The sequence below is a fragment of the Chenopodium album genome, chromosome 21, assembly GCF_948465745.1.
Source record: "Chenopodium album chromosome 21, dcCheAlbu1.1, whole genome shotgun sequence".
NCBI lineage: Eukaryota > Viridiplantae > Streptophyta > Magnoliopsida > Caryophyllales > Amaranthaceae > Chenopodium > Chenopodium album.
The window spans coordinates 15,495,954-15,512,290 of NC_137854.1; the positions used below are offsets into that span (position 1 = coordinate 15,495,954).

The 16,337-nt window shown below is 35.8% G+C and overlaps 1 protein-coding gene across 1 annotated transcript; it reads left to right on the forward strand.

The window, feature by feature from the left end:
- Positions 1-4,151: 4,151 nt before the first annotated feature.
- On the forward strand, positions 4,152-15,989 carry LOC145600965 (vacuolar-sorting protein BRO1-like). The gene is made up of 8 exons (XM_081656846.1): positions 4,152-4,935; positions 5,602-6,552; positions 7,464-7,553; positions 10,493-10,561; positions 11,155-11,295; positions 12,416-12,464; positions 14,779-14,882; positions 15,096-15,989. The coding sequence occupies exons 1-8, from the start codon at positions 4,255-4,257 to the stop codon at positions 15,717-15,719; spliced, it is 2,709 nt and encodes a 902-aa protein (XP_081512972.1). The 5' UTR covers positions 4,152-4,254; the 3' UTR covers positions 15,720-15,989.
- The last annotated feature ends 348 nt before the right edge of the window (positions 15,990-16,337 follow it).

The following is a 16,337-nucleotide window of genomic DNA, read 5'->3' on the forward strand; positions in this document are numbered from 1 at the left end:
AAATGCAGAAAATCAGATAAAATTTAATTCGTTAGAATTAAGAAAATCATATACTACCTCCGTTAACATTTAATTGCAACTTTGGAATATTTTACGCCTCTCAAGTAATACCCCAAAGTTGCAACTAAATGCTAACGAAGGTAGTATAACCTAATCAATCGAAGTTAATCACAAAGTCACCACGTAAGAAATCAGAAATCACACATTTTTAATGTCTATGTTCACTTTCTGAAAAGCCAATGTTCATATTTTTTATGCTTATGTTCACTTTCTGAAAAGCTAATGTTCATATCGTGTAACACCCCAATAATTCTCCCTTTTTCAAACCACTTACTTTAAATAAAATAGTGGAGAACCATTGACATGTTACCGCCACGTGTTAAAAAGTTAAGGCTTTATCAAAGTATCGCAGCGGAAAAATCAAACTTAAGTATTTAAAATAACACAATTTAGAAAACGAATAAGTCAAAGCTTACAAATTGGAACCATATAAGGCCCTTATTTAAAACCAAACCAATATTAAAAATCCAAAACATAAACGAAATAGCAAAGCATAAATAAGTTCAACACAAGAATCGAATACTCTCAATCACACCAATCCCTTGACAATGCGTTTGTCAAATCCCTTAACTTCACATCATCAAGCTAACCTGTGCATACTGCTCCCCAATAATACAAGTGTAATAATTGGATCATCACAGGGTCATTGAAAGGCGAAGGCCATGACCAAAAGAAAACACACACAAAAGCACGAAATCAGCAAAGCTGAGTACATACAAGCTACAACGTACCAAACCTAGCATGCTCAATTAATTAAAGTAATTAAACATACAACACGAATTCATTAATCAAGTCTCCACACTTAGACAATTCAATTGACTCAACATACTTACTAACCAATTCCAAACACTTGACTCATCATATTCAATTTAATAAATTTAATTTAGTTTGGAGTAAGCAATAGACCAGGTTGTCCAATCCAGGTCCCAAATGACCATTTGAAATAAAAGTTTAGCGCGATGCAAGAATGGGCGCGACTCCATTCTCACAAAGTTAGTCTAGGATCCCATCTAACTTTCATTATAAAATAAAATGTAAATACCAAAAGAGAAGAGGACATGTTGATCAAACAAGCCTCGAAAAGCCACGGGCTACCACCGTGTACCCCAACCCATAATTGTCAATACTCTAGAAGTGCACGCTTTCCAGAGTTTTATTGCTCATCCATGTTTCACTTTACGTGATTACAATTTTAATTAATAGCCGACTCAATCAAGAAGACCATACATAACAATCATACATCAATTCGTTTTTAATCTTATTTAAGACAATGGTGATCACATCACAAATTAACCTTTAATTCCATTAAACTTCCAAATTATCCAAAATTGTTGAACATAGTCAACTCACCTAGCCATTTCGGCTTAATCCACCTTTACTCAACATACTAACAAGTTATGATTGAGTAATAAATAAATAATAATAACCTTGTGGAATAATTAATAAATTCATTCCACTTAAACCATTCAATTCCAATCCTTTAATAAACCAAATGTGGTTAACAAACCAATCCAATAAAATTATGCTTGTATCAACATTCCATACAAACATTTTATCCAATATAATTCAACATGTTTGCATCCATAATTCCATACAAACATAATCAATTCACCAAAACATGTTTCATAAACATAAGCACATGAATTAAATCAATGTGTAACCAAACAATTTCCATCCAAGTGTTCCCTAATCATGAAACTAAGTTCTTTCCTTTTGGTACCTAAACATGATACTACTTATAACGAAGTAGACATGTACGTACCTCATACAAACAATCCTTTTGAGCCACTTTTAATCACTTAAAATTCTCCTAGGGAATAATCACTTCCTAGAAAACAACCAACAATTAATATTACTATCCCAAGTAATTTCCAACAATATAATATGATGAAAAACTTATTAAAATAAATAAAACATATATTTATATGCTTAATTAACTTTAAAAATAATTAATTTTATTAATCAAACTCAAGGATAAAATTTTAAAAATAAAAAACTTCGTTAAAAATGAAAAACTGCCCGAAAATCATATTTAGAGGCAGAATTTGGCCACGAGAGGGTGGTTCTCACTACCAAAGGTAGTGAGTCTTTCTTAAAACATCGTTTCCACATGGAAAACACTACTTTTTTGTCAAAATCGGATGAGTTCAGAACCTAACCGGGATTAAAACGGGATTAATATTAACGAACCGAAATCTAAACATTAAAATACGAATTTACGTGTTCAAAATAATCTGGAAACTAATTAGTAATATAATCACCAAAATTTCAAAACATCATTACTATAAAAGCCCTAAATCAATTGTTCATAAAAACCCTAAAATCATGATTTTCAATAATTAAAAACCCTAGGTTATTAAATTTACAAAATCTGAAAATTATAACATTTATAAAATCTGAAATTATAAAGTTGAATCATCAAAATACAATTTGATACCAATTAAATTGATTCAAACAATAAAATCAAAACCCATAAATAATTATAATTACACAAATTAATAAAACAAAAGAGAAAGGAAATAAAACTAACCTTTTGTGTGGGGAAATTTTGGGGATGTATGGGGTATTTATAAGAGAGAGAGTGGTGTAGGGTTAGTTTTAAGGTTGGGCCTCATAAAATTAATGGGCCAATTAAGAAAGGAAAATGGGTTTGGTTTGTTGGACATAAATTAGTGAAGAAAGGTTCATAAAAAGTTCTTTGTAATAAAATCGTTCATCAAACCCAAAAATAATTTGAAACTTTTGAAATTAAATCCGAAAAAAAAAATACAAATAAAAATTATGAATAAAACATAATTTCATTACTAATATATTTAAAAATACGGGGGATTACATATCGTGCTGTTGTTAAACCTATTTCTAGGTGCATGAGTGTGCACCTAAGAATATGCGTATGTGTTTTTATGTAATTAAATAAAAGCAATGGGCCCATACTAGTAATTTAACCTCTTTAGCAAGTTATTAATTTGCTTAAACTAATGAGAAGATGACCTAGTTCGGATTTTTTTTGTTGATTGGTAAGAGAAGTGCTTTAGCAGATTGAAATCTCATAAGTCCTATTGGTAGGATTAGCGGGTTAGACACTTTGGGAGTAGGGGGGCAAGATAAGAAAATCTCCACCTAAAGTGCCTCTAGTGGGGTTTGATCCTACGACCTCTTCGTTATGACTTGTTAGATACAAACTTTCCCACCCGATCAAACTTTGTTTGATAGAAGATTGAAATTGATTGATACACTCAAACAATTATTTTTAGTTTGATAAATGACAATTTTTTTTTCATACTGATGTAAGATACACGGAATTAATTAGGAACATCTTCTCGCAAGTCCATGCCTTAATAATCTATTTTAAAGTAAAAAACTTTTAAAAAAATTGTTATCCATAAATGGGTCTATATCTTGGTGTGTTAGAGTGAATGAAACATCTAAGAGAGGCAACATAATTTGCCGCCCAATTTTCTTCACAGTAGATATGCTGCACTTGAAGGTTGAGTTAGAATCCAATTCTTATCCATTATGGGAGAATATCAGTGATATTATGTTCCCTAGCTAATAAAGAGGCCATTACAAGGGGCAATGACTTCAGCAAGAAAGTTGAACAAGCCTAAATTAAAAGTACGCCTAGAAATATAATTTTTTAAATGATCCCTGATAACAACACCGAGGCTGAATTGTGAAGGGCAAGATCATCAAGAATGAGTTTACAGAGGCTATAGAAGGAGGGGTTCATATATAATAATAGTAAGGGAGAACTAGCGTTAGTAAGGGCCTGTTTTTATCAACTTAATTTCAGTTTTATTCAGTTCAGCTCTAATCAATTCAGCTCTTAATTTCCTTCTCTCATAAACAATTCATTTCAACTCTATTCAGTTAAGTTCAGCTCCAATTAATTCAGTTCAGTTCAGCTCAGTTCTGATAAATCAGAAGAGGCTCTAAGATTAGACTTATTGTTTGAAATTTGAATAATATACAAGATCGAACGAGCCAGCTATTCCTAATAGATACTCCGTATATTTAATTTGTTACAACGTAAATGACATTACGAAAATGACAGCCAAAAAAACAAATGACAGTATGAAAATTGTACGAGTAACCTTCTTGAGAAATTTCCTTCGTGATTAAGGACAACAACGCGGACAGTATCCATCACGCTCAAAACCCCCCATTCTCTCTCTCTTCCTCAGGCTCACAACAATGGCGACCTCAACCTCGACCTCATCAGCAGCAACAACAAACCTCATGCTCGCAATCTACGAGAAGAAGACCAACTCCCTCGACCTCTACCGTCCTCTCCGCAACTACATCACCTTCCATTACTCCGAGCGCGAAGCCCAGAACCTCGACGACGATCTCGAAACCGTCAAACAACTCCGCTCCGACATCGAGAAATCCACCGATTCACCCCCTGCTAAGCGCGATACTCTCCTCAAATACTTCAAATGCCTTTGTTTGATGGAAACTAGGTTTCCCATTTCGCCTGATAAAGATCACATCAATTCTCTGCAATTCACATGGTTTGATGCTTTCAAGACGAAGAACAAGTCGTCGCAGATTAATCTGCACCTCGAGAAGGCGGCGGTGTTGTTTAATTTGGGGGCTGTGTATAGTCAGATTGGGTTGTCTGTTGATCGGTCTACGGTGGAGGGGAGGAAACAGGCGGTGCATAATTTCGTTACCGCGGCCGGGGTTTTCGCTTATTTGAGGGATAATGTGGCGGTGAAGGCGGCTGCTGGTGGGTCGGCGACTGTGGATGTTTCGGTTGAGTGTGCTGGGATGTTGGAGAGGTTGATGTTGGCTCAGGCTCAGGAATGTGTTTTTGAGACTAGTATTGCTAAAGGGAGTACTCCTGGTGCTTGCTCTAAGATCTCTCGTCAGGTAATTTGGGTTTTAAATCGAGTTTTCGTCGAGTTTTGTTGGGTTTGAGATGGGATTTTAGAGAATTTGATTAGCGTTTGGTTGTGATTTGTGAATATTTGTGATTGTTGATCATTTTTCCCATTTGAGTAAAGTTATGGGTTTGTTGTTTGAATTTGATGGAATATACGAAACTAAGGAAGATAAATTCATTCTATTAGCATATATTGCAATAAAAATTGGAGAGGTTGAAGGATAGATTGACATTCGGAGTAATTTGACCTTTTCAACCTTTGTAAATGCAAGAAATTAGGCTTTTGGAGTTCCTTCTATTGTGATACTTGGCTGTGGAAAGTAATCCTCATTGCATCTGTTTTCCCCTGTCGGGCACTGCTGCAGCATCTATGGAAGCTGTGCTGCGGTGGTAAATAAACTGAGAATGTATGCAGTTTCTTTTGAACAGTTGTGAATCTGTGAACTCAGTAAATATTGCTGATGGTTTTGATATGATAGTCTGAAGTTCAACTATATAGCTCGGCGTAGATTTGGTTTCATGCCAAGCATCCTATGATATTTAGCTTTATTTTGACTTGTAAAAAAGGATGATAGATTTTGCTTTTTAATTTGTTTGCTGAAGCTTCCCTTTCCTAATTGAGCAGGATGTGTTTAAAAATTTGTTAACCGCAGGTTGGAATATACTATGAAGAAGCTTTAGCTGCACTCAATGTTCCTCCTCTTAACTATCATTTTGACAAGACTTGGATAGCTCATGTGCAGCTCAAGGCATCTCTTTTTTTCGCTGAGGCTTGCTACAGGTACAGTTTAGAGCTCCATGAGAAAGAGGAGATAGCTGAAGAAATTGCTAGGTTAAAGTCTGGTATTAGTGCTCTATCTGATGTGAAGCGATCAGCTAAAGGAGCTCCTGCCCAGCTCCTGGATGCTGTTAGTAAGCTCGAGGCAAGTCTTAATCGCAATCTGGAGAGGGCAATGAAAGAGAATGATAGAGTGTACCTGCAAAGGGTACCACAAGCCAGTTCATTGGCTCCTCTACCTGCATTCTCATTGGTAAAACCCGCGCCTTTGGATGAGATAGTGGATGCGAGCAAAGAGAAGATGTTTTTATCTCTCGTTCCAGACAGCAGTACAAAAGCTCTTTCCAAGTACACTGAGATGGTTGATGATGTTATTAGAACCCAAGCTGAGAAACTTCAGCAGGGGAGCGAGCTAGCTAGAGTGAGGCTTAAAGAAATGGACTTACCTGAATCTCTTCTTGCTTTAGAAGGGAATGTGAGCCTTCCAGAAAATCTCAGAGAAGATGTGGAAGCAGTGCAAATTAGTGGTGGTCCAGCTGGACTAGATGGTGAGTTACAACAACTTAGAGATCTGAGAAGGGTCAATCATGAATTATTGGTACAGACAGAGGAACTTTTACAGAAAGAAGCTCAAGAGGATTCTCAGTTTAGAAGTCAGTTTGGCACACGATGGACAAGGCCTCAATCCAGTACACTTACAAAGAACCTGCTGGATAGGCTTAACAGATTTGCTGCTAACTTAAAGCAAGCTGGAGAAAGTGATGCTAGAATTGAGCGTTCTGTCAAAGACCATTCTGCCCTCATGTCCATACTTGATCGCCAACCTGTATGTTCCTGTATCTTGCTTAATTATGTCATTTTGGTTTATAGTATAACCTCTTGTTTTTTGTATGTTGAAGCACATAAAATATGCATATTTAAGAGGACCATTTACCTCTATCATGGTTGTCTTTAGAGAGGTTCTGTTACTGTATGTTCTGAACTTGAAAAGTTTTTTTATTAATCTAATCGACAAGTGGATTGGATCATATGGTTGTTTATGAAACTTTTTTTATCTTCCCTTTTGAATATGAGGATTTTTTAGTTCAGGAGTTAGGTAAGGGTTCTGGGAAATTAAGTTACCTAGGTTTGGTTTTCCTATTGCATTAGCCTTTCCATAGTTTCTGTCATGGGCTGTCAGCTTATTGCCTTATTCTTTATGCAAGATCTTTATTGCCGATAGAATATATAAAGGAACAAGTGAGACTGCTGATATAATGTAAAACCTCATCGTCTAGCATGACTAGCAATCACTGGGAAATTGTTCATCTTCTTGGTTTTGCATTTTTTCTATGAAGCTTCTTTAAATTCTTGCATTTAAGTATGTACTGTTATAGTGTCTGCTACTGGCAACTCTATGCACTGGTGTAATTTTTGTATCGTACACATGTATGAAGTATCTCTTTGCAATACTAAAATGACTCTTCAGCACCTTTTGGGACTTAATCATTCAGCTTTTTTATGCATATTCTTGAGTTGTGCACTTAATATTTTTATTTTTTATCGCGCTTTGACCTGAGCCTTATGGTGCATTCTGTTCGTAGAGTTGTTGGTTGACCTTTTGATTGATTGTGCTAATGATTCTTTTTGTAAACCTCCTTCACCATCTGGAAAATTTGAGGGAAAAAGTTTTAACTTGCATATTTCTGTTAATCATATATCTTCGCCCATTCATGGTTCACTTCTGCTCTTTGACAGATTGAGGCTGCACTTCCAACTCTTGCAAAGCCAATTATGTCTTTGGATGCTAATGAGGATGCAGTAGTTGGAGCTTTGAAGCAAAGTTTGGTAATATTTCTTTCCTGTTCTTTGTTTTAACATAGTTGTTTACGCATATTTGCGTATTTTGCAAGTAAATGAACTTGTCAATATTCTCATTGTCTCTTTTGTGTCTCTACCTTTAATCACTTGTCCAATTACGGCTTTTATTTTTTTACTGATCCAAATAGAATGATTATATATTAGATTGGTCCATGGTTTGCTATCTGCTGCGGGGGTTTTGTTGCCTTCTGCTGTAGGTTAGGATGACTGGGGCTCTCTCTTGATTCATCACACATGGCAAGGCTACAGTTTTGTCTATCTTCTATCGGAAGTCTTTCATATGGAACTCTTATTTGATTGGTAAAACACTCATCAGCATACAGTGGTACTACCATTAGAATGCCTATCCTACTTATTAAATCACTCCTTTAACAACTCAAATTCAAGTTTGGCTGTCTACACTCTAACTCACAATGGAATGGCTTCAAAGACTTCTTCATAAAAGATTAAGTCTGGTGTCCATGCTCGATGGTTTAATTATGATAGGCCTTAATTTAAATAAGTGCGCCTAAGAGATACGCCTAGGCGCAAGGCATTGTCAGGCTGGAGAGCTGGCACCTTACTTTTGTGAGGTGCAAAGACCTACAAAATGTGCGAACCTATGCCCTTTTTTCTAGCTGCTGGTTGAGCCTTTCACCTTATGTTGTAAGGCGTCAATAGCTAATGTGTAACACAATTATTTGTTTAAGAAAATACACCACTTGACTTTGCAACGATTAGATCAACTTCAATACTCCATATCCCCCCAATTCCTGTTTAAGAACCCTAGTTATTGTTCACATGGCCCTTTCAACTTTCCCAATGTCTTTTTTTAGGCTTATAAATAGAAAAATTAATTAAGTTTATAAATACAAATAAAGTGCTCCTCACCTACAAAAAGGTGTGCGCCTTCGCCTCTTGCCTTGTGCCTAGGGTCCAAGGACTTTGTGCCGTGGTGCGCTCCACACCCTTTAAAACAAAGTGATAGGTTTGTTGAAAAGCAATTATGGCCATCAGATATTATCTCATTTCTATCATCAATGCTTTGAATTCTGGAATCATAAGAAAGTATGAACCATCTTGTAAGTCGTAAGAATACAACAGGTTGTGCCACATTATTTCAGTTGCTAGCAATATGCAAGTACCTCCAAACAGCAGCAATAGTAAAGGTATGCTCAACAACATATAGCACCATAGATGCATCCATTTCACAGTCAGATTATCAAGTTCATTTATTCTGAAGTCGTGCTGGAAGTAAAGTTAAAACGGTGAATTACATTATGTATATAAGTAAGACTAAATTTACGGAAGAGCTAGGTGAATTGTGTTTCAATGGTTTATTTATGAAATAGTTTGGGAGGAAAGGAAGGTCATTAGGGGATGATGGAAAAACCAGCTCTATAACATTAGGGGATCTTTATGTATTACACCATGGAGGCATGGTACCAGGACCTATCCTTCACTTTTTCCATAATAATCATCCTAATCCCATCCTTCTACACGCAACATGGTTTGCAACTAGTCTTCCTTTTTTATGCACACCCCCACTTCTTTCTCTATAGTTTTCCCATCCCCTTTGTCCAACCCAGAAACTTGCCCCACCTCTTATTGCCTTTCATTATCCCCTTGATGACCAATAACATGACAACCAAACGCAAATAATATCACCCGCTCACTCTCTTATAAACCAACAATAATAACGAAAGAAGAAGAAATAAATGACCAACACGTGACAACAGGAAGTGGTTATAGTTGAATGTGAAACTATCATAAATACAAAGACTATTACTAGAATCTCTGCCATTTCCAAAATTGCTAATGAAAAGGAAATTGCAGATCTGAGTGACTGCGATCTAGTGAAGTACCAATTTCAATCAAAATTCGATCAGGCTGCAATCACCATAAAATTTCGCTTAAATGTGATGCCATGTTGGTTAAAAATGGCTGTTGAGATTTCTGATCTGGAATTTTTAGTCTATTTCAATTACCATAGACTTGAATTTAGTCCTACCTGTTCACTCTAGGAATGTGGTTGTGCAATACTGGGATATTGGGACTTGAAAGAGAGAAGGTAATCTGAGAAGGTATTCGTTGATGTTGTTAGCAGTATTACCTTATCTGCGGTGCACTTAATACATGGAACACAATTCACTACCCAATTATGTTAAGTTAGAGCAAAATTGTTCCGTCATACCAGTACGTTTCTTAATAGACAATTCTCTGAGGGATCCTGAGTATTAGGTAACACTGGTTGTTATTCAATGGCGGTGGATACACGTAAGAAGATGAGGGAGGTTGGAGGATAGTTGTGGAGCCATAGAGGCTATGCTGGAGGGAGGGGAAAGGGAGAGGTTGGCAGTGAGGGCTTCTGGCTGTGAAAAATAGGGAGGGGGAAAAAAGAAAGAAGGTTTTCCATTTCTTTACCCTATTTTTCTATAAATCACAACTCAAACACTGTACAAGGAATTTATTATGTTCCATCTGTTAGCCAAAAAATAATTGTGGCTTTAGCTTTCTTGATTTCTTTTCCTTTCCCGTACATAAATAAACTGATACTTTAGTATTTTAGACTGTGGAGGCAATGATTTCCATGAGGAAGTGAGGACAAGATATAAATAAAATGCATGAATTATTAATATCCTTGTTTCTACTTTCTGCTAAGAAATTTTAAGTCTCTCTCCCTTTCTTTTATTTCTATCTATATCCCTCTGATCTCAAGTGTAAAGGCCCTATTTGCTAGCAAGGAAGTAAGTTTGAGTGATCAGCATTGTAAATTGTATACTGTACGTTGTTTCAATCTGATATTTCTTACATCAAATGCTTATATAAGTTCAAACTAAATTCAAATTTGAATCTGATTTTGTGCAGAGGCGAAAAACTAGTTTTCTTGTTCATCATCATTATACCTTACCTTCTCGTTTTTGCAGAGGCAACTGGAGACTCTCGGAGCTGAACGGGCAGGCCTTGAAGATATGCTTAAAGAAATGAAAAGAAAGGTGTGCATGATTGTGTCAGGATTTTAAATCTTTAATGTTGGCATTTCCCTCCAATGGCTCCAATGTGAATAATTATTAACAGAATTGATTTTGATGATTTTTCTGTGGGGCTCTTGGGCTACGAAACATAATCCTCTTTTCCACTTCTTGGATATATTTTTTTGCTGCTATTTTGTTTCCTTTGCCTTTTCTTTTTCAGTTTCTCTTGTGAAACTCTCTAGGATTTAAATTTTTGTTGATGTTTAATGGTTCAAATTATTGTTTATAATAATGATTCAGATTAGAAATAGAATAGGGGCTCCAACTAACTGGGCGTCAACCACCCTCTGAACGAATTATATGTTTGACTAATAATTGTAAGCTGCCTTTATTCTTTTTGAAACATTGCCCTTTGTTACTTGGTGGAGGGATTCCGAAGAGTATGGATCATGTGTTTATTGAAAATAAGGGGTAAAATATCAGTTGAGTTCCCTTTTGGGTCATCGTAGCAGGGGCTCATATAGCATGAGGCATGACATGTCTTATTGTTATGTAGTGTTCTGTTGTCATAATCTACTGCCTACTTTGGTTGACATACATGCCATTTGTTTCAGGATGACATACTGCCAAAACTGATGACATCCACTGGATCTTATGAGGATCTATTTAAAAAGGAAATTGCAAAATATGATCACATCTGCGAGGAGATTTCTAGAAATATCCAGGCACAAGGGCAGCTATTGATGCAAATCCAGGTTCAATCTTTTTGTTATAATATTTAACTATATTTTAGATTGTTATTTTGTTAAAGTAAATTTCTTTTTGGCAACAAGTAATTATTTCTAAAGTCTCTTTAGCAAACTTTTTGAAACACTTGCAATAGAGCACTATTGATTATATATACCTCCTCCATTTCATATTAGCTGACACATTTGATTTAGGCACGTTTGCCCACACATACTTCCAAATAATTAAATGTAAATTTTTTCAATTACATATTAGCAAAAGTTATAAAAATTTTGATATTTAGAAAATAGACATTAAGACGAATCTAACAAGGCCCCACATGACTGTCTTTTCTTAACACTAAATCATAATAAAAAGTCAAAGTAAGTTATGTAAATAGTGTACAAAGCAAAAGTGTCAACTAAAAGGAAACGGAGGAATTAGTAAATTTTGGTTTGTGCTTTAATGGGGATTCTGTGGTGAGCTGGCTGGAAAGGAAGATTTAAATTATCTGCTGTAGGCTTACTGTTTGGCTTTCCTTTGGGATGTCATCTGGTATCTCAGGAGCTTTTCACAGAGGTGTCTGATTCTGATCAGACCTTTGGTGTGGCTAGCGTGGTTATTTAGGAATCATTGATTTCAATTTATAATTTTCATGAATAAAAAAATTGTCTAGGATAATCTGGACTTTTATATTTCACATTTCTTAATTGGAAATTCAGATTAAGAAAGTGTCAACTCTTTGTGGCACTGCTTTTGAAATGATATTTCTGCAATTTATTAACTGTTACTGTAATCACTGATGTGACCTGACTGCTTATTGTTACCCGTAAGATATTGAAAGATATTTTTAATTTTCGAAGCCTCTATCTTTATACCATATCATGTGTGTTTCTATAACAGGAAAAATTACATCTATCTCACTTAAAACTGTTCTCTAGAACACTACTGTCAAAAATGTTCATCCTTGCGAGTTATGACTTGCCGCTTGGTAATGTAGTTAAAATATGCATTGCGTTTCTAGAAAGTGATTTTTTGGTGTCATGTTTCTTTACCTTGTCTCATTAGGCGATTTCTAGGCTTTTCAGGATTTGTACTATAATTGTATTGTGTGATTTGCTCCCTTATTGCTTGGCTTTCTTGTTTCAGGCTCAGAATGATCAGTTTTCTGCTATCTTTAATCTTGAAGACTTCAAGGGTAAATTTATTTTTGTCAGAGTTTGCATTTATGTTTGTTGTTCAAGTTCTTAACATTACTTAATCATATCTGAAATCTCTATCAAGAAATCATGTGTCCCCTCCTCTTCTTCTTTTATTGTTTTATTTATTTATTTTTTCTCTTCTGTAAAAGTTAACAAAGATTAGATTTATGAATATTTATTGTGTTTGTTGCTTAATTTCTTCTAACAATATCTGAGCTTAATGCAATAAATGATGGGAGTAGTTTTTGTCTAACTATAAGTTAAAATCCGAGTACAATGATGCGTAGTTATATTTAGTGTCGATAGTCAGGCTATTTGCTACCCTGCCTTTGATATTCTCTTTTGGCCCACACGAAGCATTTAACATTTTTGTGAAGGTGCTGACTTTTGTACTCAACTTTAGTAATACCTATGCTATATTAATTTGCTGAATTGTTATTGTGATTTTCATTTGTTTTGTACCTGTCATTTAATCTTTTCATTTGACACCAAATACGAGAGATTAAGGAGAAGGATTTTATTGGTCTCGAATTGTTATTTTGTTATGGATGGAGTTGTAGGGTTGGTTGCATTTGGGTCGTAATTGAAGGCTACTTGCATTTTCATCTACCACTTGGTGGTGACGTTAAAGTAGTTTGTCTGTGTAGAGATGCAATATTAGATGTGGTTCTTTCGATGGGATTCTAGCTGCTCTTTTATTTCCTGTATTCTGCAACTGGTGAGTTTGTTCAGTCATCTGGCAGGCGACTTCTCTACTGGATACAAACCATATCAATGGGCATTTTTGGATTTTCGTGCTGAACAAGCCCAATGGTCTTATCACAAATTTATCATCCCTGATGCATACCTCATCCTAATCATATTGAGATTTGAGTTTAACAAGCTTTCCTTCGTCTTATTAGGGTGGAGTCTTTTTTTCTCAATTTTAACGTGGAGCTGTCCTTGTTTTCATCTCCCAGATCACCATCTTAGCCTTAGCTTGCATTCGCAATTTGTTTTTCAGTTTCACTGAACTTCAAGTACAAGTACAAGCTGTACAAATACAAGCTTGCAAAATCTTCATTTTCTGCTGCTTATCTTTTATTTCATCAATTCATTTTGTCCCTTTAGATTCTCGAATCATGGCTTTATATTTATTGCTTTTGAATTGGTTTGATATATATTTTTTTTCAAAAGGTAAGGGGAAGTTCATATACAGCCTTTGAAGTTGGGTCAAAGTGTTGTAAGAGTTTAGCTTCAGTCTTAAATGCCCCCTTTTCTCTCCTCCAAAAAGAACCCTTACTCTCTTGCTAAAAAGGACAAAGAATGAAGTCCTGCATGGTATATTTTCATGAGATGATATTATTTTCCCATAAGCCATGGTCCTATTTGTTTAAATACTTCAAATTTACGCCTTATGTGAAATTATTTGAAAACATGCGAGGCTGGACATCAAGATTCATGCAGATCTTTCCTTCCCTACTGTTCAAGCTGCATTCTAAAGTACAACCGCTAATAATTTGCTTGTTTTTTCAGAAGTTTTTGGCTGTGGAAGGTTTGAATTTGTATTTGGGAAAGAAAATCTGCTTAGAAGAGTGGATAAATCTGACATAATTTTCTCAATTTACCACTCCAGGTTTTATTTGTCACGACGCTCGTCAATGACTGATTAATGAGAAACAATTTCTTCTCTAATTAACTTGTAATGAAAAGTATAAAAAATCACCATTTATCACGCCATTTTTGGAGTAAGTGCTCCAAGGATGAGATATCTTTCTTTTAGCTATGTAGGACTTGCAATTATTATTCAATTCTGTGTGCTAACCAAGTACAAATTCCATGCTAAAAAGCAATATTCCAGAAAGATATGAGGCAGGATATTCATACTTGTTAATTTTTTACCATGTGATCGACTTCGAGTAATAATAAACTAACATTAGTAATAGCACCTTGAGTCAATAATATAAGTTCGCTTGAGAAATGGAGAGGGAAGATGGTAGAAAAGGCTTGGAGTGGATTTAGGAGACCATGCAATTCATCTGTGTTTAGAGTCTCAAAGGGAAAGCATGAAGTCTCTTGACTTCTTACCTTTTCTTTTCTTTTTCTTGGTTTTGTTCTTTAAACCTATATATACTTGTTTCCTTTTCTTAGGAGTGTGCTAAGGGGACGGGTGGGACAATGCATTGTTTTATTTGTTCTTTATTCCTCCCAACTTTAAGTGGCGGGCTTTTACAGCTCCTTCAATTTTTTGGTTTCGGTATCATAATACATGCATCATGCCTTTACTTTCCATCATCCTTTTTTTAATGGTTTATATGTTATGAATTACAGCTTCTCGTGAGAAGTGCTTTAAGCAGATTGAAGCTGCCATAGCAAAGTACCGAGAAATCAAGGATAACATAAATGAGGGACTCAAGTTCTATGTAACGCTTCAGGTCTGTCTATCTGGATATCTTCAATATTACTTCAAATCTCGAGATTATATCAATTTGCAAAGCCACTTCTTTCTGTACTGGTTATTCTGTGACCAATCTGACCATATTGATTAACAATTTCCAATAGACTATTTGATACTGCTAATAGACTGTTTGATACTGCTAAATCAGTTGTGATTAATGTAGTAATTATGTGGTGTTTCCCTGAAACAGGATGCAATTACGAATGTAAAGCAACAGTGTAGTGATTTTGTGATGACCAGAAATATCCAGTGCCGTGAAATGATAGAAGATGTGCAGAGACAAATATCAGGCCTCAGCTTCCAGGATAGGAATTCGGGTAATCAAAGCTACCCGTCAGTAGGCCAAGCCCATCAGCCTCCAAGAACAATGTCTCCACAGCAAACAGAAAATGTAGCTCCTAGGGCACAGCCACCTCCCTCCTATTATCACCCATCTCCGCAACAAACAGATGGTGGAAATGTTTCCCAAGCTTCTAGACCTCAAGCACCTCCTCCTTATTATCAGCCACCACAGAGTTCCTCAATGCCTGGATATGCTCCTCCTTATGGTTCCTCACAAGGCCCCTCTCAGCAACCTCATCCACCTCCGTATCATGCTCCACCTTCAAGTGGCTCTCCATACCCACCCCAACAAGGGCAACAACCACACCAGCAGCCTCCAACCAGTTATGAATATGGGCAGCCTGCTTATCCAGGATGGCGAGGTCCATATTACAATGCACATGGCCAACAGCCATCATCTTACCCTCGACCACCATACACTGCTCCAAGTCCCTATCCTCCTCATCAAAGTGGATACTACAGGCCACAATGATGTCCTCATTGTGATGCCATGGTTTTTCTTTTGTTTTTACTGTTTTCGTCCATGTTAGGGACTGTTATGTCAATATTATATTGTAATCTCTTATTGAAGTATCCCAGTTTGTGTATGCCTTGTATTTGAGAACTTGCCCCTTCATGTATAGGCTCTTAATTCTTTCCAGGGTGTGCCAAGTGCTAATAATCATTTGTAAAATTTATAGCAACATCTTTGATGGTAGATATTTGTTTGAGGTCTGTATAATACCACAAAGTTTTGATTCAATGATTTTTTTTTTTTACCTCACAAAATTTGTAGCTTATGCACATTTGCCTAAGTAGTCTGAAATGGGTAACACACTAACACTTAATTCGAATTAAAAATTTGCTCCATGATCATTTTGAAGTGTTGTGGCATTTTCGAAATGTAGTGCTTATTTTTATAATGCTCATTTAAAATAAAAAATGAGAATTAAACATTCTTATCAAGTTAATAAAGATTCTGACTTATTTAGTGTTGGGAAAAGACATGAGCAAGAGAGAATTATTTGCATTTTTAGGGATGCCCGTCGCTTGTTTAGAAGACAAACTAATCAATGGTCCTGCTGATGTCTTGAGTGATTTTATATGTAAT